Raw genomic sequence first — 27,501 nt, forward strand, 5'->3', positions numbered from 1 at the left:
GTGCCACGGGGGAGAGAGAGAGATTTCTGACACGCGGTGTTATCAGCCTCGCGGTGCCTCCCTTCGCCTTTGATAGACATTCCTGCTTTTGAATGAATGAATGACTCAGTCCCCCCAGCTGGTGTGCATTGGCCCAGATTTCCATCAGCTGCTCTCTAGTTGTATTAGAGATTTATTTTTATTTTAAATGCACATGCATCCTCTTTCCTCTAATCCCAGGAGGCAAAGAGTGCAGAGAGAGAGAGAGAGAAAAGCACACAGGAAGCATCTGCGGAAATCTCAGCCCCAGAATGCTGACAGTGATGATTCTATCCTGATGACCCGTGCGGCCCTCCGCTGAGGCCCTCCAGACACAGACCCCCCCCGCCCCAAAGACGCGCGACCCTCGGGTGGGAGCCAGGCGGGTCCGGGGGCGCAGGGGGGGCCCCCCACCCCCGGCCTCAGGCGCGTCACCCCGCACAAAGGAGACGGCGGCGGGGAGGCGGCCGCGGGAGCCCATCGCCGCTCGCCAGCCACTTGCAATTGCGGTTTCAGACCTGCAGCTCCCCTCCCCTCGCCCGCCCGCCCGCCTTTCTGTCTCCTCTCCCCCGCCGTACTGGCCGGCGCGAGCCCATTTCCGGGAGCCGGGGATTTAGGACCAGCCCGGGCCGGGGGCGTGGGAGCAGGTGGTTGCGGCGGGGCAGCTGGGCCGCCTGCCGGGGACGTTTAAAGGGGACCGGGTCTCTCTCCGCCTTTGTCGCCCGCACCCGCCCGGCCTCGCCCTCCCTCCCGCGGGCCGCGCGCGCTGCCGCCGGACTTTGCGCCGCGTCGGGCGCTGCGGGTGCGCGCGGGGCCGCGCTCGGGGCGGCGGCGGCGGCGGCGGGGAAGCGGGTGGCCGGGGGCCGCCCAGACCCCGGGCCGACATGGCTGAAGTCAGCATCGACCAGTCCAAGCTGCCGGGAGTCAAGGAAGGTAGGGCCCGGGGCGGGGAGCGAGCGCTGGGGCGGGGGGGGGGGGGGGGGGGGCTCTCTTTCCAGCCGCGATCCCGGGTCCCCCGCGGGCAGGGGCGGCGTCCTGCGGGCCCCGCGGCCCTCGCCTCGCCCGGCGCTCACCTGGTGCCAGGCCCGCCCTGCCCCGGAGGGGAAAGGGATTTTAGGCTCTGCCCGGGGACCTGGGGCAGATAGAGGACTGGGGTTCTAAGCCTCCCCGTGTTCCTGGGTGAGAGGATGGGGGTGGCGGGGAGGATAGCACCACCCGCATCAAGTGGTTGTGCAAAATATTCTTCTCGTGGATCGCCGGCAGCTGGGTCTTCTTATCCGACTTTCCTTGAGTTCTTTTTTTTTTTTTTTTTAAATCCAAGGCCCAGCCTAGTGGGCTGGGAGGCGAGGACTTGGGAAAGGGTTGACATTCAGTTCTCAGTGGAGCCTTTTGTTTTGAAACTTGATCTTTTTCCCTCCTTCTCTTGACTTTCCTAGCCCAGCAGTCTGGCTTGACTTTCCCACCTTCCCTAAAGGTTTAAAAAGTGGAGGCTTGGCCCTGACCGCCATGGCATGGCATATGGGAAGCTGCTATAAGCATTTTCTTGCAAAAAAAAGCACTGAGCGAGGGGAAACGGGGGACCTACTGGTGACCTTGATTTTTTTTTTTTTTTTTTTAAATGGCTTCACTAGACTGATGTGCAGAAAAATAAAGCTTTGGTTAGGACTGATCTGGCCTGGCTACCAGCAAAATAACCCTTTGAACTTTCCTTGTTTTTATCCCCTGTCCCAAACACCTACCTTTTTTTTTTTTTTTTTTTTTTTTTTTTAATTGAGATCATGGGTGCTGGGTCGCCTTAACCTTTAGTGGGTTTTGGCTGTTCTTTGGCCCTAGGAAGCATAGAAGTTCCAGAGTGCTATCTGGGCTTGCAAAGGTCGCCTTTGTTGTGGCTGTCATTTATTTCAAGGGAGCATTGTGGCCCGAAGTGTCTTGGGGACTTGGAATTGAAAAGGAACCTTTGCTTTCTTGAAACTGTGTGCTTCTTTGCCAACTTGACTTGACTCCCATGGTCTTGTGGGTGCTCAAGTCAGACTCCCAAATCCCAAGAAAGCTTGACTGTTTTGTTTCCCAGAGATCCAAACCCGAGGAGACCCAGTGGCTGGTTTTATGTGGAATTTTTAATGGGGCTGGGCCTGGGCCTGTCTTCTTCTTGCTCCTGAAGGATATTGGAGCTTAGGCCTGAAATCTTAACAGTAGTATTTTTCAACCTTCAGTTCCCAAGCTAGCTTAGGTGAAGATGATGGCATTCACATGTAAATCATTCACTGCATTGACAAGCCTGAGTGATTAGGAAAGGCAAATCTACACTTTGAAAGTCTTTGAGCTTTTCTGTTTGTCTTTAGCCTTTTGAGTCTGAGTTTTGTGTGTGTGTGTGTGTGTGTGTGTGTGTGTGTGCTTGCGTGTGTATGTGTCCTATGTCAGTGCTGTAAGGAAAACGACCCTTGTTTATTGTGCAGTGCTTCCTTGAGGAGGGCGGGTGATGAGTAGAATGACAATTGGAGTTCCAACACAACCTTAACATGTGAAGTATTATATAGTGCCACACATTATGTATCAGTGACCTGGAAGGAACTTGAAACTTACTTTATAAGTATGCATTTATATTACTCTTAGGTTTTCTGGTTTCTAACCAAGACATGAATTATGTATTCTACTATATTCATTCTCAAGGGGTTCAACAAACACTTCCAACTAAAATTGCGAGGTTTTTCTATTGCTAAACCCTGGAATTTAACACATGTGAATTGACTTGCAAGACACATAATACGGTGTTTGTCAACCCAGTTTGCGTAACATGGTAAAGTGGTTAGGAAATTTAGTGTGGCTTTTTATTAAGCTAAAATTAAATATTGGTTGATTTTGAAGGTGGTCAGAAATTGTTGAGAAGATCACTGTCTTTGTAAGCATCTGACTTTTCTGGTTCAAAGATCATCAAAGGAAATTATGTATTACATACTAGCAATGTCCTAATGGTGATGTTAGTTTTTGATCCGGAAAGCATTCAAGCTTAATAAAATGTATCTTTCTCTAATATAACTCTTAATTATGGCCCAGTTACTCCCTAACAATATATTTGAACCCTAATTAGAGAGAATAAAGATGTGCTTTATGATTGGGTAAAACATACACAAACATTGAGACTGTTTAACACTCCAAGTTAGTTTGAAAAGGAAGCTTAGTTTGCTGGCACAGATTTTTAAACCCCATTTTAAAAAAACCTATCTCCTCCACTTTTCTTTTTCCAATCTAAACCTTTAGTAGGTTTATGTACAAGTACAATTTGGGATCATGGGGTTGCTTACAATAGAGATTGAGAAGAATAACGCAGTCGGTGTCAGTCCTTTCCCCACTGCATTCATTCTTTGGGAGGGGGAGGGGAGCCCTGTGACCTTTGTTGTGAACATCTCAACAGAGGTCATGGGTAGCAACTGACATGAGGGGAAGGGAATATTTGAAAATTTTCTTTTCTAGGTTAAAGTCCAGAGCTCCTTTACTTGGCTTTAAGGCAATCAAAGATATTCATCATTTGGACAGACCTTTAAAAAAAAATTAGGGCAATGTTTTTATCTTGGGAAGTCTCTTAAAATAGGAGACAAAGGGACACAGTTGAGTTCATACGCAAATGAAAAGAATTTAGTCTAAGTGTCAGCACACATCATTATTCCTGGTTAGAAAGCATTTTGGAATATCTGCCTACTTTCTGTTGTAGAAATACTGTTGCCTGTGTTTAGGAATAATGCCTTATTTCTTCTGAAATATTTGAGGTTCTATGCCACAAGATTTGAAATCTAGCTATTTTCTTATCAGTAGATATATTAACTCAAATGCATCATGCAATGTGTGAATGTTAGACAAATGTATGGTCTGTTTCCAACAATAATATGAAAGTTTCTTAGTTTAGATCAGAGCTGGGAACATTTTTTTCTAAAAATGAGCACTTTTCATCAGTTAACAAACTTAGATTTGTGGTCAATTTTAGCTTCCTTGCTGAATTGTTTTTCTGAAACAATAATCTAGAAACCCCACTTTCCTTTTTTGCTCTCTCCACATAATTTGAATTGTTTACTTTTGTAATCTTGTCTTTCCCCCATCTTTTGGTTTAAGAGCATTTGCATGTTCATCAAAGCCATTTCTAGACCCCTTTAAACTATTAACTCCTTTGCTTTTTTCCCTACTGTAGCCATGTAGCACTTATAATTCTAACCCTCTCATCCTCTCCCAGTGCCAGTCTTCATTTTTCTTTCCTTCTAGTAGTAGGAATTTTATCATGTACTAGGGGCCCGGTGCACGAACTACGTGCACAGGGTAAGGAGGTGTCCCTCAGCCCAGCCTGTACCCTCTCCAATCTGGGGCCCCTCGATGGATGTCCAACTGCCCGTTTAGGCCTGATCCTGGTAGGATCAGGCCTAAACGGGCAGTTGGACATCCCTCTCACAATCCAGGACTGCTGGCTTCCAACTGCTTGCCTGCCTGCCTTCCTGATTGCCCCTAACTGCTTCTGCCTGCCAGCCTGATCACTCCCTAAACACTCCCCTGCCAGCCTGATCACCCCCTAAACACTCCCCTGCCAGCCTGATCACCCCCTAAATACTCCCCTGCCAGCCTGATGCCTAACTGCTCCCCTGCCAGCCTGGTTGCCCCTAACTGCCCTCCCCTGCAGGCCTGATCCCTCTTAACTGCCCTTCCCTGCTGGCAATCTTGTGGTGCCCATCTTCGGCCACATGGGGCAGCCATCTTGTGTGTTGGAGTGATGGTCAATTTGCATATTACTCTTTTATTAAATAGGAAAGAGGCCTGGTGCATGGGTGGGGGCCAGGTGGTTTCCCCTAAAGGTTGTCCTGGATCAGGGTGGGGGTTACCTTGGGGCATAGGGTGGCCTGGGCTAGGGACCTGTGGTGGTTTGCAGGCTGGTCATGATCCCCAGCGACCCAAGCGGAGGCCCTGATATCTGGGATTTATTTATCTTCTATAACTGAAACTTTGTAGCCTTGAGTGGAGGCCTGTGCTGCCCAGGGTGTGTGGAAAGCTTGGCTTCCTCCATTGCTGGGGAAACCCAAGCCTCTGGCTCACTCTGTGGCCGCAGCCATCTTGGTTGGATTAATTTGTATACTTGCTCCTGATTGGCTGGTGGGTGTGACTTGTGAGTGTGGCAGAGTGATGGCTAATTTGTATATTACTCTTTTATTAGATAGGATTTAGTACTCTTACTGTTCTTCAGATGGAAGATTTCACCATCTCCTAAGTTAACTGTGTATGTGTACATAATCACATAGAGTCTGAAATTCATGCACCTAGCACTGACTTATTTCTTGAAGTATAGGTAGCCAGCTATTCTGAGAGCAAATCCTTTTTCTTTAGTGAAAGGTTAATGTCTTTTCAGAAATACACCTAGGAAGCACTGATTCATTTTAGGTCCAGGACACCCCAGTTGCATAATGGGGCAAATTGAATTAACGGCATAAATCTAGAACTTTAAGGGGACAGTTACAAAATCATTATCTGGTGCAAAAAAGTTAACCAAGTAGTCCCAGAGGATCTAAAGCTTATCACATGCACAGTAGACATCGAATGTGATGGTAGCCTGTGAGATGTACATTATCTGGCTCCAGGGCAAAATCCCTTTCTCTTTTTTTTTAAAATATATATTTTATTGATTTTGTACAGAGAGGAAGGGAGAGAGATAGAGAGTTAGAAACATCGATGAGAGAGAGTCATCGATCAGCTGCCTCTTGCACACCCCCTACTGGGGATATGCCCGCAACCAAGGTACATGCCTTTGACCGGAATCGAACCCAGGACCCTTCAGTCCCCAAGCCGACGCTCTATCCATTGAGCCAAACCGGTCTCTGCAAAATCCCTTTCTCATTCTACAGCAGATTTTATTCCCTCCCTTCCCCATTTGATTTTTAAGAGGGTGGCAGGAAGGGAGGGAGGGAGTGACGAAGAGAGAGGGCAAAAACATCTCTGTGAGAGAGACGCATCAGTTGGTTGCCCCTTGCAAGTGCCTGCCTGATTGGGGCCCAGAGGGAACCTGAAACTCAGGTGTGGGCCCTTGACTTAGAATTGAACCCAGGGCTCTTCATTGGTCAGGCCGATGTTAGGGCTGGTTGTTGTTTTTTTAATAAGAACATGGCTGGATCTCCTTGAGTTGGAAGTTTGTGTCTTAGCTTTTAATTACCATCTGGCTCTATGTATCTTTTCAGCTAGCAAATATTCATCAAATATTTGAATGTATGAGTGAATGAATACATTAATAGATGCTCTCTGTTAGTCCAGGAATTTTATCTTTGGCAGAATTATCTCATATTTCTAAGTATAAGCTCTGAAGGGCAGAGATAATGCCTTTAAATCATGGTTATTGCACATCACATTTATAAAAACTTAATTTTTTAAATAATGTTTATTTTCTCATAGGTACTGAATTATAGAATTCATTTAGAATTCTATATTGGATGAATTATAGAATAGAATTCATCCAATATAGATAGGTATAACAGAAAGTAAAAAAAAAAAAAAAAAAGAAAAAAAGAAAAAAAAGCAATTCCATTTTCTTCCTTCTGGCCTTGGACATAATCATTATTGAGGACAAAATTTTAGTGAAAACATTTTTAAAATGCTGTTTGTGGTTTTGATTTTTATTTGAGTTTTAGGTTTACTTTATTTCTTTAATGGCAAAGTAACATTACACAATTTGGCAACTAGAAAGAATCTTAGGTATATATTTAAGAAAAACAGTTTATGTGGTGTATGGCATCCATTGGGAGAAGGTACTTTCACAGTAAAAAAATGCCCCGTGGTGCATGGACATGGTCTTCACTGTGGTGGAGAGGCAGTCATATAGACTTCAAGAAGATATAAAGAACCCAGTGGATCCAAAATGCCTCTCACAATAAGGGGAAAAAATTGTTCATCTTATTGCTATATGTAGGTATGCATTATTTTATTACATGAATCAGTGATTTAAAAAGAATTTTTTTATCCTCACTCGAGGATATTTTCCCATTGGTTTTTTAGAAAGAGTGGGAGAGGAAAAGACAGAGAGAAATATCTGATGTGAGAGAAACACAGAGATTGGTTGCCTCCTAGATGAGCCCTGACCGCGGCCCAGGCCAGGGAGGAGCCTGCAACTGAGGTATGTGCCCTTGACCGGAATTGAACCCAGGACCCTTTGGTGTGCAGGCTATCCACTGAGCCAAAGCGGCTAGGGCTGAATCAGTGATTTTTTAAAAAATGGATATAGCTGTTATTTGCAAAATAATTTTTTTTAAATAAGCATTTCTGAAACCTTTAAACATTTTTGTTTGCTTTTAAATATATATATATATATATATATATATATATATATATATATATATATATATTGATTTCAGAGAGGAAGGCAGAGGGAGAGAGAGATAGGAACATCAGTGATGAGAGAGAATCATTGATTGGCTGCCTTCTCCATGCCCCACACTGGGAATCGAGCCTGCAACCTGGGCATGTGCCCTGACCGGGAATCGAACTGTGCCCTCCTGGTTCATAGGTGCATGCTCAACCACTGGGCAACACTGGCCAGGCTGTTTATTTGTTCAACAGGTATTTAAAGGACATTTTCTCAGTTGTGGGAAACTGTAAAGTTAATTGATACTTTTAGAAAGAATCTCAAGGTAGAAAGCATTAAAATCCACTGATCTAGGCCAACCTCCTTATTTTCCAGATGAAAATCTGAGGCCAGGTTGGAGAAGTAAGTTGTACCAAACCACTGATATTCTACTTCTCTTAAGTACGGGAGCGTATTTTAAAATGAACTACCCTGCCCTATACAGGGTAAGCAAACCTTATAACACACAGATTTGCAAATTCAGAAGTAGCCAGTGAAAGGGCTTTGGGATTAATGCTTTTAACTGATAACCCATTTAGAGATGCCCCGTGCTTCAAACTGTAAAATCAGGATATCCTAGATCTTGGGTAAGACCTATAAAGGATAATTGGTTTTTATATTCAGAAGGACCTTAGGGATTGTTTAGACCATTTTTTCCCAGATGTTTGAATTTAGAAACCATTATAAAGAGGTTTCTTGATATTACTTTTAAAAGGACATCACACACACACACACACACACACACACAAGAACTATTATTGCCTTAATTTTATTTAAAAAACATTAAAATTTGCAATAATATGGGCAGACGTCAAGGGCATTATGGTAAGTGAACTAAGTCAGACAGAGAAGGACAAAGTGTGATCTTTATTATACTTTGGATATATATATACACACATACATATATACCTATATAAATAACCATACAGAGAACAGATTGGTTGTTGTCAGAGATGTTTGTCAGAGATGTGAAAAATGGGTCAACTGTTTATTTTTTATGTTTAAATAAATTGGAAAAATCCACAAACTTAAGTTAAAAGAATTTATTTCTGTGACTACAAAATAATACATATGTTATAGAAAATTTAGAATAGTACAAGGAAGAACTTTAAAATAATGCGTAATGCACTACGGGGTGGAGCTGGTGGTCAGAGGTGACGTCTGAATGAACCACGCATCCCAGGGTGCACACTTTGTGTAGCCCCCCTCCTTGAACGCGGGCTGGCTCGGAGACTTGTTTTGACCAGCAGGACGAAGTGGAAGTGAAGCAGCATGACTTCCGAGGCTCAGTCACCAGGGGCCTGTGGTTTCAGCCTGGGTCTCCAGAACACTTGTTCGTGGCTCGTGCCCCCGTGGGATCCAGCTGCCACGCGAGGGGAAGCCAGAGCCCCGGGGAGAGCCCGCATGGACGTGCTGTGGGTGACAGCCCCGCTGAGCTCTGCCTACGGCCAGTGCCACCTGCCAGCAGTGTGTGTCATGTGAGCCTCTAGGTGACTGCGGCCTCAGCTGCCATGTTCCAGTGTCCACATGTGAGACCCCGTGTGAGGATCCCCAGCTAAGCCTATTGACCCACAGAACCATGAGGGTTTATCCTAAACTATTTTAAACTATTAAGGTGTTGTTTTTTTGTTGTTGTTGTTTTTTTTTTTGTTTTTTTTTTTGGGGGGGGGGTGTTGTTATGCAGCAATAGATAACTGGCAAGGATTTGGGCTAATTTCAAAGTAAACTCATTTTAAGGGAGCATTTTAAGGCAAGAGAACTTGATGGACATTACTGCTCAGTCACACTTATTAGCTATGTGACTTTAGCAAGTTATTAACTACTGTGAACCTTAATTTTCTATATTTGTTAAGTGGAAATTGGGAGGTTGATAAGTATTCCAGTGTCTGGCACATTGTAGGTACTAAGTAAATGTTAGTTTCCATTAAAAAACACACATATACACACATTATGGTACATATGTAGGTCTGCATATTACAGTTAGTTGGTAACTGTATAATCATAAAAACAGTGAAAACTTTTTATAAACTAGAACCACTGCATAACCAGTATTATTTATAAATCAATACTTTTTTTTTTAGTCAAATTCATTGAGATAGAATTTGCATACAATAAAAATTCATCCTTCTTAGTAGGTAGTTTTGGGGGTTGACACATGAATAGTCTTGTAACCACCACAACAATCAATATATAGAACAGTTTCATAACCCCAAAACTTTTTTTCCCCCACCTCCGCCAGCCACTAATTTGTTTTCTGCTCTGTAGTTTTGGCTGTGCAAAAATATCATACAAATGGGATCATACAAAAGTAGCTTTTTGAGTTTGGCTCCTTTCACTTAGTGTGATATATCTGATACTATGTTGTATTAGTAATTTTGTTCCTTTTTATTGCTGAATGTATGACTGCACCACAGTTTGCCAATTTGCTTATCCATTCAGTGTTTGTTTGCACATTTTGGTGGTTATAAAGTTGATGTAAACATTTGCATACAGTTTTGTGAACATAATTTTCATTTCTCTTGGATAAGCACCTACGGTGGGATTCATGGATATAGGGATGAGTGTATATTTAGCTCAAATTTCAGAGGGAAGACTGGGATGGGACCTGGGGGCATGGAAGGTAGCGGGTTGGAAGGGAGATTAACCAGGTAATTTATGAACATAGACAATAGTGTGGTGAAGGCCTGGAGGAGGGGGGAGGAAGCAGGGGGTTGAGAAAAAGCAAGGATGAGGGAGTCAATGGGGGGAGACAACAAAGGGGACATCTGTAATACTTTCAACAATAAAGATAAATTAAAAAAAAAGAATCTGCCAGACTGTTTTTCAAAGTGTCTGTAATGTTTTGCGTTCTCACCAGCAATGTATGTGAGCTCCAGCCACTCTGCATCCTTATCCACACTTTGTATTGTTGGGGTCTTTTTCTTTAACATTTTACAGTGGCAATGTTTGAAAAAAAAAAAAAAAAAAAAAAAAAAAAGAGGGGGTGGCATTTCCCCCCTCTAGTAATTGAAAACTGTTCCTCTAAAACAGGGATCTGTAAATTATGGCCCTTGGTACAATTAAGCTCACCTTGTTTTTGTAAAGTAGGTAGGTGAGCTGAGAATAGTCTTTACTTTTTTTTAATGGTTGAAAAGAGGAAGAATAATGTTTTGTGACATATGAAAATAATATGAAATTTCAGTGCCTATAAGTAAAGTTTTATTGGAATATGTCCTTGTTCATCTGTTTATATACTGCTTATGGCAGTTTTCATACTACAAAGACTAGATGAGTAATTGTGGCAGAAACCCTGTGACTAACAAAGATTAAATTTTTACTGTCTGGTGCTTTATAGAAAAATACGGTTTCTTTCTTTTTAAAATATGTTTTTATTGATTTCAGAGGGAGGAGGGGAGAGGAAGAAAGATGGAAACATCAGTTGGCTGCCTCTGGCATGCCCCCCACTAGGGTTGGGACCCACAAGCAGGGCACGTGCCCTGACCAGGAATTGAACCTTGTCCTCCTGGTTCATAGGTTGACACGTAACCATTGAGCCACACTGTTTGGGCAAAATATGTTTTCTTTTAAACCATTTCCCGTGAAATAAAAAAAAAAACTTCCTTATTTAATCTTTTTTATATTTCAGTTATCATGTGAGCATCAGTTATATGTTTTATTTAATATAGAGGTGCTGGTAGGGACTACTGTTGATAGGACTTCTATGATAGTATATTTTTGTAGTGACTATATAAGAATAGACATTTATTTAAGAAGAAAAAATTTATATTATATATGAACTCCTAGAGCCTTCAAAATTGACTTAACTGAGTATAAATCGTAGTAAAGTAAAAGTGTGCCACACTGTGGAGTTTCATGAGTGATGTGCACGAGTAAACAGATTGTTTTGTAAAAAAGTTTGCTTATGATTTTTAGTTGTTATTATTAGTTAGTTATTACCAGGTCTCTCAGAACATGTTGTTGACATTTGCATGGATAAGGTATCACTTCATCTTTTTGGAAACTTGTATCAGAAGGAATGAGGCGTATTTACCATCAAACTTTGGAGGATTGAGTGTAACACTCAGTTCAGTCCTGACACACTTCCTCAGTGACCAAATACCAGGGGAGTCTCCACTGGACATTTTTGGTTTTTATTTTTCTAATGAGTCATAAAGGCTGAGTCACTTTCCATTAATTTGACTCTAGGACTTTTAACTGCATGTGGTAAAAACTGTGAATGTCTTGTAAGGAGATGTTTTCCTCTTCACTCCCTCATCATCAACAAAATTTGTTTTCTTTATTGACTCTATAAAAAGTCCATGATTTTTAGGTATTCATTAACTTTTGAGTAGCACCTTCTCATCAAATATTTTCATATACTAGCTTTTTCATATTATGAGGTTGTGTAAAATATAGACTGTTAGGGTTGGCAAATACTGTCAGAAAATCGTTGTCTAGATGTGAAACCTGCAGTAGAGAAAGAGAAAGAAGGAACTTGATTAATATCCCCATCCTCCCATCTGTGCATCTTGAGTTTGGCCGAACATGTGGGCCAACAGCTATTTTGGAAAGGACCCTTCACGCTCAGTGTCTGCAATTACAAATCACTTTCTGGCTTTGTCTACAAACCGTTTCTTATCCTGTCAGAGATTGCTGGAGTCTAACTTGACATGTCTGCTTCTATTGTTTTCCCAGGTTTCCATGGTCAGACCTCATTATTTCCGATTAGGCTTTAGTGTAGCCACAAAGCATTTCTTGTCTTTTCTTTGTATGGTTACCCCATTAAAGCTCCACAAAGTTATCTCTGAGAGATAATTTTGGCCCTGTGTATGTTGGAGGATACAGACTGGGGGTTTAAGAAGAGGGTTAGGGAGCTATTGATAGAATCCATTTATCATGCTTTTAACATCCCTGAATTCCAGGAACTTAGTTTCACTGTCTCTCAAGCTCCCAAACTAGGCTAACTCCTGAGGCTTAGTGGCAGATTTATTAAATAATTTGTAGGTCAAACTCGAACATTGTGTGAGTGAAAAGGGTGTGATTCTAATAATTTCACCAGAATAGGTGTATACTGGTGACCATACAGCTGAAGGAGATATTGCTGAAATACTGTGGGCAGTTGGATATGATGACTGAGTGGGGTCCTTGTTATAAAACCTTTCTGGATATGTAATGTAAAATTTTTGTTGGCACTTAGAACCGAAAGGACACCTGTCTCCCACAGATGTCTTGAGGTTCTTAATTTATTTTCTATTTAATAATTGATAACTAAATGAAACATAATATCTGTCCTGCAGAATGTGTAACAGACACTAGGGTTTTAATTAGCTATTTGTGTCTGGGTATCAGAATTCTATTTTTATTCTGTTTTCTTTTTGATCCCTATTTATGGTTTCTCCTCATATAGTCTCCCAAACGTGGGGAGCAGATGTTGAAAGGATTTGTGCAATTGAAAGGAGGTAAAAAATTCATGTACTTCTGTTCCCTCCTTACTTGGCAGTGTGGAATATAACTGTTATTTTCTTTGTTATTTTAAATAGAGAAAGAGGCTACCTTTTCCCCTGTGTTTTCTGCTGTGCATCTCTTTTTTGGTCTGCTATGCATCGTTTCAGTAATTGAGTTCCTTCTAGAATTTTATAATATTTGCTCTAGTTTACTGATACAATTAAAGAGTATATTTAAGTTGAAACCAAGATTGAAGTATAAAATTGAACTTCAGCAGGGGAAAAACTTGAACCTAGACTTGTGAAACCTGGTTTTACACATCTCCTTTTTACCACTTACTAGGTTTAAGGACTTAGAGAAAACTAAATATTTCTGAGCTTCAGTTTCTTCATCTGTTTATTGGATATAATATTTATTATACCTAATGCAAGAGCTTCTGATGAGAGTGAACTCAAGAAATGGATATCAAAACATTTTGTAAAATACTGTGCTAGTTGCCCTGCAATATTCCTACTTTTCCTTCTTCCAGACCATTGTTCCTGTGACCCCTCATCCTCTGCCTGGAATTTGTGTCTACACTAGCTTATCTGTGCCCATGCCACCCTTCCCTCTTCTAGTTCAAATGCTGATTCTCTGTTAAGTCTACCCTGCTTCTTTCCTATGTGTGTCTTCAATCCACTTTGAAGTACTTCATTAAGTAACGTGTTAGTCTCTGTATTGGTCCACTATCTCTCCCTCTCAAGAGACTGTTAGCAAACTGATCTCAGTATTTCTTGGGGATTCTTACACATAGAAGATACTCCAGAAAACTTGTCAGACTATTTGACAGCTTGTGCTCAGTAGGCCGATGGACCGAGCTAACTGAACATGGGATACCAGAATAAGAGCTATGATCATTTGCATAAATTCACTAGGATAGGAACAGAGAAACTAGCAAGTCATGTTTTCTCTTATGAGTTTTTCCTATTTCTCCAGTTCCTGTAAGAGGTTTATTGGCACGCTTGACTCAGGACTTAAATGTAGAGTAGTCTCCTTTGGAGACAATGATCTTACCTGTTTATTTATGTAAAACCCTATTAATGTGTTTATATTTCCAAAGAAAGTGATATGGTGTCATTTCATCACTGTTCCTGGACGATGTTATTTTCTCTGATGGTGTTGGGATCCATTCAGATTTTTTATGTTTCCTATTTTTCTCCTTTAGGTTTGTTTGTTTATGTATTTTGGATTAAGGGGCAAGGTTTTTACAAAGTTTTAACTAAACAGATCAAATATAACATGTATTTTTTAAGTTCTTGATTATGAGGGGTGCTAATTGTGAAGAATCAGAAGTTTTGAGTTGAAAACTAAAATGATGAATAGACAGATTGCAAACTTGGAATGGCTTATGATCAAAAGAGGATCGGAAAGCATGAGCTCAAAGGTTTTTGCTTTGTGGATGGATATATTTAATTTGTACTTATTTTAGAATAGCTTCCTAAATTAGGACAAACTAGCCTCTTTCACTGCTAGCTACACATAGTGCATTAGAAGTTAACACTGCTTTAAAAACATGCAGCACTATGAAAAATATATACTTCCTGGTAGATATTATATCAGTTTTTAAAAATTACCAAAATAATTTTGACTCTTTAAAAAAAAAAAAGTGAGGCAAGTGAATCCTTTAGACTGTAGGGGTGTCGAACTCAATCAGAGAAGGGGCCAAAATCTAAAATCCAGCCTAAATCACGGGCCGAATGGTTTACTGAACAGTCATAAACTGACAATGTCATAAACTGACAGCGGAGTGCAGTGATGACAGCGCGGTGCGGGCCACATTGCAAGGCCTGGCGGGCTGGATTTGGCCCGCGGGCCTTGTGTTTGACACATGTGCTTTAGAGCAAAAAGGTATTTGGTCAGCTTGTCTTCCTGTTTAGATGCAGGCTGCTCCTGATTTTCTTTCACTTCCTCTGCAGGGCACTCACATGAAAATCAAGTACTGAAGCCAGTCAGTAGCAGAACATACATCTGAGGCATTTAGAACATATTCCAGTTAAATATAAATAATTTGGCAATCTTCAGGAAACTTTTTGAATATAGTTGTTTATCTTCCCTGGTTGTACACTTATCATCTGACCCGAGGTAAACCTTTTAGTAAATGGCACAGGCTGCATTCGTATTCATTAGACAGTAAGTGACTGATAACATGGTCTCCTTTTACTCTGATACAGAAGGCTCTGTGAAAACTGCTAATTGAAAACAGGAAATGTCTACCTTTTTATAAAACATCAGATTAAATGAAAAATTATTTTAAGATTTATTTTGGCTAAAGCTACTGACAGATGGATAAAAGCAGATGTTAACCATTTTTTTGTGTTAGAAATAGTAAAAATCAATAGCAACAATGAAGAAAGCAATATTTGGTGCCGGAGAAAGTTAACACAACAGTCATCCTATATGGATAGTTTTTTATATAGGCTGTGACTATCACATTTTAGATGACATACTTCTATCAAAGAGAGGAATGTATGTCACTTATACTCAGCTATATTTCATACAAATTATATTTGAATGGGCTGTATTCTTAAAGAAAATTTGGACTATTTCTTTACAGGTCAAGGCATTGAGTTTCTGATTTGGAAAGTGACTTATTAAAGATAACTTGGTAAATGCTGATGACAGCCAGAACTAAAATTCTGACAGGTATCTAGGATTAAAATAGGGTTCTTTGTACTTCAATTTGTTTGTTCCTTACATGTAACATTAAAGCTATAACATTTCTATAATTTAGATAAGAAATATCCACCTTTCTTACAGGTGGATTTGACGGAAAGCTTTTACTAGAGTAAATAATAGGAAAATTGTTTAGTTTTAGGCATGCAATCTTTTAAATCTTCATATTGCTATGCTGCTTAGATTTTGATTGGCTATACTTTGACTCAATATTCTACCCTCCAGTCTTTCTTAATGGTGACCCTTTGGTGTTTCTTCTATCTTCATAAACGATAATCATATGATTTATATATAAAATTGTAATTTGCTTTCTAATCCTGGACATTCAACTGAAAGAAGTTCAGAGTGGTGGAGCTTATTAAACAGTTTAGACAAATTTATTTCCCTTTCATTCAGGCCCATGTCTATATGAAGCTTGTTCACCCTCAGTTGGACATAGAGGTTAGAAGATTTATAGAAATGTAGTGGTCTGTTGATTATGTTGCAATTCCTTTCCAGGAAACATTTCCAGACATTTGTAAGAGGAAGTAGTGATTGCATATTCCAGTGTAGATTTTATGCTGCAAAAGTGACTGGAACTTGATAATCAGTGACTTAGTGGGACCTGACTAGTAGAAACACTTAATATAAAATAACTAATTGTAGGAATTCATTGTCTCTGATGATGCCGATATAATACGCTCCATTTATTGAACTTCCTCTTATTGAATGACAGATGTTTTCTTTGGCCCTTCACTTAGCTAATTTAATCCTCACAATATTTATCTAATTTTATAGATGAGGAACCGGAAGCTCAAAGACATTACACAACTAGCCCAAGGTTTTTAGCCTATAAGTAAGCAATATTTGAATCTTGATCTGTAAAGTTGTTATTCTTCTCCAAAACACTCTTTAAGCACCAGGCAAAATACAAAACAATCAAGTTGCTGCTTTATACATTCTGTTAAGTTTTGTAGTATTGAAGACATCTCTGTTTTCCCCTTATGGAGTTTACCACTAAGCTTCAGTTTTTGCTTTTCCCTTCCCATAGCACCAGCTGAGTTTCCAGCTTTTTTTGGGAATAGAGAACCATCCAAAGTTCACATTTGACTTAAATACCACTAAAGTGAGTACAGATATCTTTATCAAAAAATAAAAATATCCCCATTTGATGAACTACATAGAGAGCCACAGTTGTTATTGACAGGATTGGTTCTTAAGATCAATGCCCAACTCCATGTTGTTTGCAGAGGAGTTTTCTGGGTGTACTTTGAGACATCTTCCAATTTATTGTTGGGTTGTTTCCTTCTTCTGCTAGGGAGTCTGATTTTAATGTAAGTCTACTTGCATTCTAACTCTAAATAATAAAAGCCTAATATGCAAATCGACTGAACCGCAGAATGATTGGTGGAACAACCAGTCGCTGTGATGCACACTGACTACTAGGGAGCAGATGCTCAAAGAAGCAGCTGCCCTCAGCCTGCAGGCCCCAGGCCAGCCAGGGTGGGTGTGCCAGCAGGCCCCCTAACCCCCCCTGCAATTGCCCCACTGGTCACTCTGCTGATCGTCCCTGATCACCTGCCAGGCCTAGGGACCCCACACATGTACGAATTTCGTGCATTGGGCCTCTAGTTAGGAAGATAAGTCTCCTGATCTTCTGGGAGGCATTCCCTTAGATTAGTGTAAACTGAGTTGTTCTAGGGAGTGTGCCTATGGTCTCAAGATACATTTTAGAAAAAATATATTCCTAGTCACTGAACATCACCACTTATTGAGTATATTGGAGTAGAATTCCAGAAATCTCAAGATTTACCCATTTGTTTTCTGTTCATACTTTAGATTTACATAACCCAAGATTACTGGAAATGTGTGTAGAGGTCTGACAAATGGTTGCCAGAGTGGGAATGTGAGTGTTGCAATTTGCTTGATGGGAGCAAGATCCTTAGAGAATATTTTACCACACTTATCCATGACCACTTTTTATAATAAAGTTTTGTGTGTGTTTTTTTGGGGGAATGGGGGAGATTTTGAGTATTATCTCAATTTTTTTTGATATTGTAATTAATTTACTAATCCTAATAGGAAAGGAAGTGCTAGCTAAAGTATCCCCTTAAGGAAGATGAGTTGAAAGTGGAAATATCTGACTCAAGGATAAATAGAATTTGCAGTGGCTAGTACTTAAGGAAACTCTGGTAGTATGAAGTCAATAAACCATAATGGTTTTTCTTTCCTTGGTGTAAACTTGTACTTAAGTTGGGTTGGATATGATCTTTTGGGTTTTAATGGGCATGACTGGGTTTATCCTGCAGACGTTTAAGGAGATGGGTGGCTTTTCTTTCTAGGTTAAGGCAAACAGAGAAACCAAACCATTTGAGGACTGCCAAACCATTTGAGGGCTTGTTTAAGTGCCAGGAAAAGTGCCATTCAAATAGTGGAACGACAGAAGGTTGGAGTTTCTTTAGGGTTACATGGAATCAAAATAAAAGACATAAATTCTTACTATCTGGATTTTCTTAGTGGAAAATTGCTTTGAAAAAAATTATGTCCACTATTGCTTATTTAATGGTATTTACCCTTTTGAGGACCCCATGTGGTTATCAGTGGTCTATTGTTTTTTTACATAGAATGTCTGCCTCTATCAGAATAATTTGTGAGTACTTTTACTTAAAAATATATACATTTTATTTCAGAGAGTAAGGGAGAAGGATAGAGAGATAGAAACATAAACAATGAGAGATAGAATCATTTATTGGCTGCCTTTTGCATATCCCCTTACTGGGAATTGAACTATGACCTCCTGGCTAATAGGTTGATGCTCAACTACTGGGCCACGCCTGCCAGGCTAATTTGTGAGTACTTTTAAAAATTATGTACAGTTTTTCTTCAGTGCACAAGTACTTACAATGGCTAATATCACTAAAAATAAGTGATATTAATTTGTTGAGAATTATTCATTCTAGTAAGTGTTAGTGACAGGATTAAACTCAAAGTAAGAGTACTCTTGGTTATACCATATTGCATTCTTGTGCAGTAAGTAGTAACTGAATATCTTATATTACCAGAGCTCTGTACAATGCGCTACAGAAAAAAACTGTATGGGTTTCATCTTTTCAAAGCATAATTCTGGTAACCATTTTTTATGTTTAATTATGAAAATAATTTACAAATTCATTAAAATAAGCTGAATTATTCTAAAGCACACTTGCTTCCTTTAATCATTTTTGTGGCATTAAGAGTAATTACATATTTAGCTTCTGTGTAAATTTATATATCCCTAAATTGTTTTGAAGTGGAGCATCCATGTAAAATATAGTTGTTCTTTAAAGAAGGCACTATAGGCAGCAAATTTCAGAGAATGCTTCTCTATCTGTGATCAGTTTAATTTTCAAGGCCAGTTGAAATTCACAAATGCACACATTTGCTATTCAGGTCCAGTTCTTTAAGGCTTGGTTTAAATTATTAGATGTCTGTTGGGTTATTCAGTAGCTGTTTATATTTCCCAGAATTGAATTTCTTTAGCTTTATTGAATACCAGTTCACTTTCCTTTCCAGGTGCAGGTTTTATTGCTGGGTGAATACACAGTGCTTGCTTGGAAATGCAGAATAACTCTTGATCTTTCTACTCTGTGTGGTTAGCTGAACTACCATCCTTCTAGGGCTGATGAAGGAGAGGAGCATAGGAGAAGAATATATAAGCACACTTTGAAGATAAATCAGTGGCTAACACAAGGCCAATACTACAGGGTGTCCCAAAAACATATATGCACACTTTAACAGCTGATAGTGCAATTGATGTTTCTTTTTAGCAAGACTAAGCTTTGAACAAAGGAAATTCATCTGAAAATGCCATGGAAGTTTGAAAATGCAGTTGAAATATAAACACTGCCTTTATAATTACTCAACGTGTGCACATATTTTTTAGGGACACAGTGTGCCCTCCCCCTAAAATGTATACACACTTTTAACAGATTATAACTCACTTAATTTTCACTCTTTTTCAGGTTTAATTAATTTGAAATAGTGGGTGAAGCCAGACTAAGCTTTGAACCACAACAACAACAAAAATAGGAACTAAGCTTTTTTTATGGGGATATGTAAAAGATAAAGCATAAGGTACAAAACTGGCAACAGTTGACAAACTGAGGGCTCACAAATACTGAAGGAAATGATTCGAGATGTTTGTGATTCCATTGCTTTGCATTAACAGCAGTTCCTGGACCAAAAGCCATCAGTTTGAAAACAGACATTGACCAAAAATAAAAAATAAAATAAATAAAAAATTAATTTCTATAAATTCTTTTAAATTTTGAAAATGAACTGTATATTAAACACTGACTTTATCATCATTCAAAGTGTTTGTACATATTTTGGGGGTTTCCTATATATATCCAAGACCTTTGGTTGTCCATACTGGCAAAGTGAGTTATATCTGTTGGTTAAACATAAGCATACATATGCATCACAAATAGACGCACGCACGCATGCACGCATGCACGGTTAAGATGGTTTAAAATGCTACTGAGTGTTCTCTATTCCACACTGTCTAAAATGATAGGAACCAGTCCCATAGGACTTTTTAGTACTTGAAATGTGGCTGTGAGACTAAGGATCTGAATTTTTAAAAAATTAATTTTAATTAATTTAAAGAAATAGTTACATGTGACTAATGGCTACCATATCAGTGTCAATTTTTTTGTAGGTGATTAGGTAGGTGGAATAGTGATGGGCTGATAGAACATACAGATTGGTCCAGTTTAAGGAAATCTTTTCTAACTTCGGCTTTATCTGAAATGCAGAATAACTCGTGATCTTTCTGTGGAGGCAAGGTCACTTGGTGTTTTGAGGAAAACCTAGTGACTGTTTGGTGAAAATGCAAATGCAGAACCCAACCATCAATTTGCTGGGAATTCAGACTTAATGACCTGGAGATTAAGAGATATTTCTTGAGAAGAAATGAAGCTTGGTTTGAGTGATTTGTGTTAATATCTGCGTTTGCATTTTCTAAGAATAGACAAGATCTGAGTTGTTACTTTTTGTGGGTAGCTTTTTTGTTTTGTTAATGCCAGTACAGAAATGTTTGGCTTCAAAAGCAGCACTTCATACAGTTTATGCTTGTAACACAGGAACCTAGTGAGGTTGATTGTGTTTTTGGATATATATATTATCATTTATGATAACTTGAGTCAGATATTTCTTATGGGAAGTCTAATCTCTATCCAACAGTTCTACCAGCATGAGAAAAATTGCTTTTTCCACCCTGGTACCTTCCCTCACCCCCCTTTTCACTGTTCCACTCACTCCCAGTCCTTTACCCTGTCAGATGGAAATTTCTGACTCAGCCATTTTCACTTTTCCAATAAGTTGCCCAGTTACTCTGTGGTCTCTGATAATGATGTAGATGGTCTGTGATATTAAAGTAGTACTTCTGATTTGAAGACTTATATTATCTCAGCATTTTCAAAACCCACTTGCCTACAAACCTAGTGTGTCTGTGGTTAGCTATAATATAACTACTTGCCAAACAAGTGGTTTGGGTTGCTGAGATTTTCATTTAACTTTGAATTTCGGGGATTAGAAAAAACACACTCAGGAGCCTATTTTGATAAATTGCATCAGATTGAAATGTTGGGATTAAATTAGTTGTTTTGTTTTTGAAAATGTCTCTTTGCTGTGCTCAGTTCTGTGCTTTGGTTGAAAGTGTGTGTGTGTGTGTGTGTGTGTGTGTGTGTGTGTGTATAGGCACACATTTAAAACTAATGCTTGAACTATTGATGATGGCCTTTATATAATTTATTTCTCTTCAAATTCCCGCATGATAACCGAGTTTACTTTCATGTTTGTTACCAGTAAAACACTTCTCTCCAGTGAAGAACTCGTGTTATTTCTTTTTTATGATAGTGAGCAACTTTCCATATTTCCCTGATTGCTTTGTTTCTCAGGAAGATCTGATACAAATTTGGAGCTTTATGTAGACTTTGTTTTTGTTAGCATACTTTTTTCACTTAAAAAGCAAAACAGCCTGGCTTGTGTGGCTTAGTTGATTCAGCTTCAACCCAAGCACCAGGAGGTCACTGGATTGATTCCAGGTCCTCAGAGCACATACAGGGGGCAATGGCTGGCAGAGGAGGGCAATTTTGGGTAAGATTAGGCTGGCAGGGGAGGGTAGTTGGGGGCGAGATCAGGCTGGCAGGGCAGGACAGTTGGGAAGATTGAGCTGGCAGGGGAGCAGTTAATCAGGTGTTAATCAGGCCAGCAGGGGAGGGTTAGGGACAATCAGGCAGGCATGCAGGTGAGCAGTTAGGAGTCAGCAGTACCAGATTGTGAGAGGGATGTCTGACTGACGGTTTAGGCCCAAGGGGTCCCAGATAGGAGACGTTGCAGGATAGGCTGAGGGACACCTCCTAAACCCCAGTGCATGAATTTCATGCACCAGGCCTCTAGTCTATATAAATATATAAAGCTCTCGTTGGCGCCAATCTCATTTGTGTGTTTCCATCTTTCATTGTTGATCATGAATGTGGTTGACACTTCTATTAAAGGTGACCAGACGTCCTGCTTTTGGCAGGACAGTCCCGATTTTTAACAATTTGTCCCATGACCCGTGGTGTTTTTAAAAAGTCCCGATTTTTGGAAAGATTCGGGACTTTTTTTTAAACGCCGCGGGACACAGGATAAATTGTTAAAAATCAGGACTGTCTCGCCAAAAGCGGGACGTCTGGTCACCTTATTCTATTATGAAGGGCAAATAGCGATATTAAAATATTTCTTCTAATTAATTTCCTTTCAGTGTGCACAAATTTGTGCATCGGGCCTCTAGTTTTCTAATAAAAACCCAAAACGTGTTTATGTGGCACATAAATTAATTGCTCAAACATTACTTACATATCATTCTCATTGTTTTCAACATTCTGTCTGAAAGTGAAATTTCAGTTGTTAGAAGGATCGGGTATGTTTGCTATTTGGGGGCTTATAATTGGGGCAAATAGTTGAGTGTCTGCAGTCCCTACCTATTGCTCTTGCCATTGATGGTGGTGGTGATGGGAGTGGGGTTGGTATTAGCCATGAGGCTGAGAAGGTGGTAGATTAGACATTGGGATGAAGTCTATTCACAGTTTGCCTGCATCCCATTTTTTCTCTTCTATGGAGCCAATTTTTATTAGAGCTTTAGATAAAGAGAAGAAACTCTCCTTTAATAAATTAGGGAGATATTTCTTTTGTAGGGCAGCACACAAAGCCATGGGGTTTACATGTTATTTCCTAGTTCAGATTGGCTTAACATCTTTTAGATAACTTCACCCAAAATTTATTACTGTTGTCTTTTCAAAGAGAGGGAAACTGATTGATATTGGTCATCAATGAGTTTTCCTCCCTTTGCAAAGAGAGCAGTAATGAATTTTGGAGAGTCCATGATGGGGGTTAGTCACTAGCTAGGGTTTTTCTTGTAGGTCACCTATGAAACACTGCAAATAAAAGGAACTTTTTATTGCTGTTGTTTTCAGAAGTGGAGACAAGCCAGCTGTGATTTCTAGAGGCCTATTCTTGGGAGGTAGAGAGACAAAGTCAACTGTGTCCCATTTTTATTGCTTTATTTTGGGATCTAGAAACCACCTTCTGAACACATGTACCACCCTTACCTAAATTTCATTTCATCCTCAATTTCCAAGAACCTAACATATATTTGTCTTATTTTAATTAGTATTTAATATCACCCTTTGCTGACATATTGAAACGTAGACTACTTTATTCCTAGGAAATCTTTGAACAGAAATATTTGGGGTTAGAAGAGCTCAGTTTGGTTTCCAATTCAATTTTTAGTTGTTGGTTATGTTGGTGAAGCTACTTTATTTTGCTGAGCCTTAGTTTCCTCATAAATAAAATGAGATATTGATAAAACATTTTATCTTCAGGTGGTCAGGTGGTTAGGAGGAAAAAATGTAACAGTGCATTGTAATCTACAGAGTGCAGTGTCTATATCAGTTGTGGCTGCCAGCTATTACCAAACTTTTTAAGACAAAAAATGAGTCTGGAACATGTTTCTCATTCATAGTGTTTTTATGTGTACAGAACAAAGAAAAGCAAGCATCATTCCTGCTTTCAAAACACTGTGTATGTATTCCGTCTGCTAATAGCACTTACACAAAAACAGAACAATTCACAAAATTATACCAGAACATAATATGCACTACAGACACAGTTGAAAGAAATAATTCCTAGTGAATTTATCATTAAGACATTTTTATGTGGGTGGAAGCTTGTAAGGATTGAGTCATAGGATTGTATCTTCAGAAAGTTTTGGGATGCCAGTAAAAGAATGACAGAAGGCCAATGACTTCTTCACTCCTCTTCTAGTTTGTATGGAGTTACCTGGGCGCTCTGCCCATAGGAATAGTGAACTTCCTTTGTGATTCATTTCACATATTAACTCTTTAAGGTGTCTTAATAAGCTCTGCCCAAGTCACCTCCACTCCTTAACCTACCTCCAAGTCATAAAAGCATAGCTGCCCCACTGTTTTACCTTCAAGATTTTCCTATAGGTATTTATCACATTTATTAAATTATAGTTTTAATTTGCCTTTTTGTCATCTCCATTTCCTTACTGTCTTGGAAGTGACTTTTTCAACCTAAAATAGTGTTTTGAAAATGCTTATTGAATAAATGTGCTTAGTAGGTGCACACAATGCCATTTATTTAGGGGATCCATAGAGAATGAAAATCATCTTTTTCTTCAAGGAAAATGGCTGGTGTGTGTGTGTGTGTGTGTGTGTGTGTGTGTGTGTAGAAAGATAATATATCTATACCTATCTACGTATAAAATCTCAATTTTCATTCCTGAAACTTGCTTGGCTTAATGTAAACTACATTATTATTTATATGTACATATTTGGATTTTAAAAAATCCACTAAAGCTGTATGTTTTTTAATAGGAATAAAGGAAGTTTCTAATTTTTATTTAAATGATGTTTGAAAACTTTTGCTCATCTCTGTGATGCCATTGCAAGGGCAGAACTTAATTCAGTTCATAATATTTTTTTTTTTTCTTTAGTCTATGGGACTCGAACTGCTCTTTGACCTTAATCACCAGTTTTTCTTTTTCTCTCCCCCCCCCCCCCCAATCAATGTGCATCTCTGAAAGTGTTTCTGTATCCTCTATCCAGTGCTAATTGGGTGGAAGGTACAGAAATTAGGCCCTCAGGGCTCTGCCCTGAAGAGTTTGCAGCTGGATGAGAGGCAGCTGTGTGCTGAGTTGAACGATAAAGTGCATCTTTCTGTTGATGATTTTCTAAGCAAGGAGGCAGAGTTGCATGGTTTTAATAGTGCAAAATAGACTTAGCCCCACCATGCCCTAACTTTGGAGAAAATGTTTGGGTAGGAAGGAAGAGGCTACAGGACCATTGAGAACTGGATGTGGTTCCCTTAATGGCAAGATCAGCCTGAGATTGGAGTAAGTGGAATTGCACACAGGAGGGAAAGCTTGGGAAGCGGGAGGTTGAAAGTCCAGGGCCCAGTGGTTTATCTAATGTTTCGAGATGAGTTTATGCTATTTAACCTCAGTGCTGTTTATACTGTTTACTTCAAAGAAGAGTAGATTAGAAAAGAAGCAAACATCAGGGTCTGAACTTGGCCTGGCTGTGAAATGTGTTCAGAACTACCAGTCTGGTTACTGTTTTACAGAGGTAGGTGGATGTGTGACTATTTTCCAGCTCACATTAGAGTAGTGATGCAGAGAATACAGAGGTATATCTGGAAAGAAACTAGTCATGCAGCAGAAATTGTAGATTGAACAAATAAAATGTCAGTATAAATGAGATTATGTATTTGGAAGTTCTTATTTACTCTTGAATATTTTCTACCTTGCTTTCTAGCCCAGGCTTACCCATATTTTGTGGGTACCAATTATACTACTGCTGTATTCAGGGTCAAATCACAATAATTGAATGTACTTTAATCTTGATATTTAAATGTTAGGAAATTAAGGAGATTTATTGTTACAGTTAATTTGTAATATATAAATTCCTTAAACCTGTTGATGATTTTTCAAGCATCTTAAATATATGATGATGATGAAATAAAATATGTGGTTTTAAAAAATAATATTTAATTATATAATTTAAAATGTGATGTAGCTATAATAATGAAAACATAATATGGAAATCAACCAAACAACTGAACAGCAGACCAACCATCCAGACAACTTTCTGGATGACCATGTTATGACACACATGGCGCCAGACCAGCCAAGGCAGGTGTGATAAGATTGGTCAGGGGGCCTCGCCATTGCCCCACAAGTGCCCCAAAGAAGGAGGCCCAGACCATTGATTGACTGGTGGGGCAATTGATGAGGGTGGGGGGCTCCGCTATTGCCCCAAAGAGGGAGGTCCAAGCCACCCGCCTGGCAGTACTGCGGTGGGTGGGCGGGGCCTCCATCTGCAGGGCAATAAATCTGGGGGCCCTGCAATCAATTGTCCCACAGAGGAAGGCCCAGATCTCCAGCCAGGGACTCTGTGGTAAGTGTGTGGAGCCGACCAGCGATCCCCCCCCCCTCCCCCCCCCCGAGGGAGGCCCAGGCCAGCCAAGCAATCACACCCCATGACTGTTGCCTGCAGAAGGAGGCAACTGGTGGCTGGGGAAGGGGGACAGCACCACACAATGGCAAGCAGTGGCAGTAGCGGGGACTGGGCCAACTGCTGGCAGCAAGGGAAGGAAAGCTCCAATAGGCCCTGATGGCCAGCCAGGCCTAAGGACTCTACCTGAGAGGTCCCGGATTGCAAGAAGGCGCAGGCCAGGCTGAAGTACACCCTCCCTCATACACAAATTTTGTGCACCGGGCCTCTAGTATAAATATAAAACATTACAAAAAGCATAGTAAATGTAGAAACCCAGGAACCTATTGCCTAAATTTAATAGATGTTAGTATTTTAACTTATTTGCTTCAACCTTCTCTCCTCATTTATAAAGCAGTAGAATACTATATCTAGCTAAGGCACCCCTGTCCCTTTGCTTTTCTCTAGAGGTAACCACTATTCTAAATTCATTTATGTCAGTGCCATATATTTAAAAATTTGTATTTTTACTTCGTGTGTGTATCCATAAATATTATTTTTTATGACATTATCATTTTTTAAAATGTATCTTTATTTCCTTGGACCCCCTCCTGCCTGTCTCCTTCCCCTCCCCCCAGGCCTACTGCACAACATTGTTTTTAATGTTGTGCTGACTAAAATAAATATAAGTTATTGTAGTTCTTCACATGGTTATCCCATGGAAAACTGCAGAAATTTTATAATTTTAATTTTAGTCAACACATTAAAAACATATAAAAGACATTTTTTCTGATGCAACTTTCTACACTAAAAATAAATTGAAGTGACTTTTAAACTATTTGAGTGTAATCATCAGTGATGTATATTTTACATTGTGGCATAATACATTTCATATAAACGTGTGTATGCAACTAAAAATGTTTCTTCAAACCGTAGTTTCCTGTCGATGTGTGATATCCTCTATTTTCCAGCCTATCGATTTCTAAATGCTTGTCCCAGACTTAATAAACTGATTTTCTGACCCAATAATAGGTCTCTGTCCTATTTGAAAAATAATGTTATTCTAAAATTAATATAATCTTAGTTAATCTGAAATTAATACTGAGTATAGTATACAAACATAAACTTTTGTTGTGTAATAAAAGTGCTTAAATAGTAAGGCCATATATTAAAATATCATTCTTTTGCACAAGATGTAACTTTAGCTAATTCATTCTGAATATTTGTTTTCTATGAATCAAACCCATACATATTCTAGCCATTTAACTAATGAGTATTAATTAGCTAAATGTTTTAGAGAATTCATGTTGGTCAGTGTAAAATAACTTCTTTCAGTCTATTCCCACCGTGGTTTCCTTGGAGTCCAGGAGGGTGTCATGTGTCAAGGAAGGAAAGAATGCTGGTTGGCTCAGAAAAGGACTCCCAGTCCTATTACTAACACATTTTAAAGCATTAATAAGCTCTTTC

The 27,501-nt window shown here is 39.5% G+C and overlaps 1 protein-coding gene across 4 annotated transcripts in view; it reads left to right on the forward strand.

Annotated features, from left to right (window-relative positions):
- Positions 1–593: 593 nt before the first annotated feature.
- The window catches only part of CCDC50 (coiled-coil domain containing 50), a 72,289-nt gene continuing 45,381 nt past the window's right edge, over positions 594–27,501 (forward strand). For 2 of the 4 annotated variants that reach the window (XM_084872586.1, XM_084872588.1), the window contains exon 1: positions 594–951. In XM_084872586.1, coding sequence (XP_084728712.1) covers positions 903–951 — 49 coding nt within the window. In that variant the 5' untranslated portion in view covers positions 594–902. The remainder of the gene's footprint in view (positions 952–27,501) is intronic. The other 2 variants (XM_084872587.1, XM_084872589.1) reach the window with 2 other exon arrangements.

The sequence above is a fragment of the Pipistrellus hanaki genome (assembly GCF_964339955.1).
Source record: "Pipistrellus hanaki genome assembly, chromosome: 2".
In the NCBI taxonomy this organism is placed as follows: Eukaryota; Metazoa; Chordata; class Mammalia; order Chiroptera; family Vespertilionidae; genus Pipistrellus; species Pipistrellus hanaki.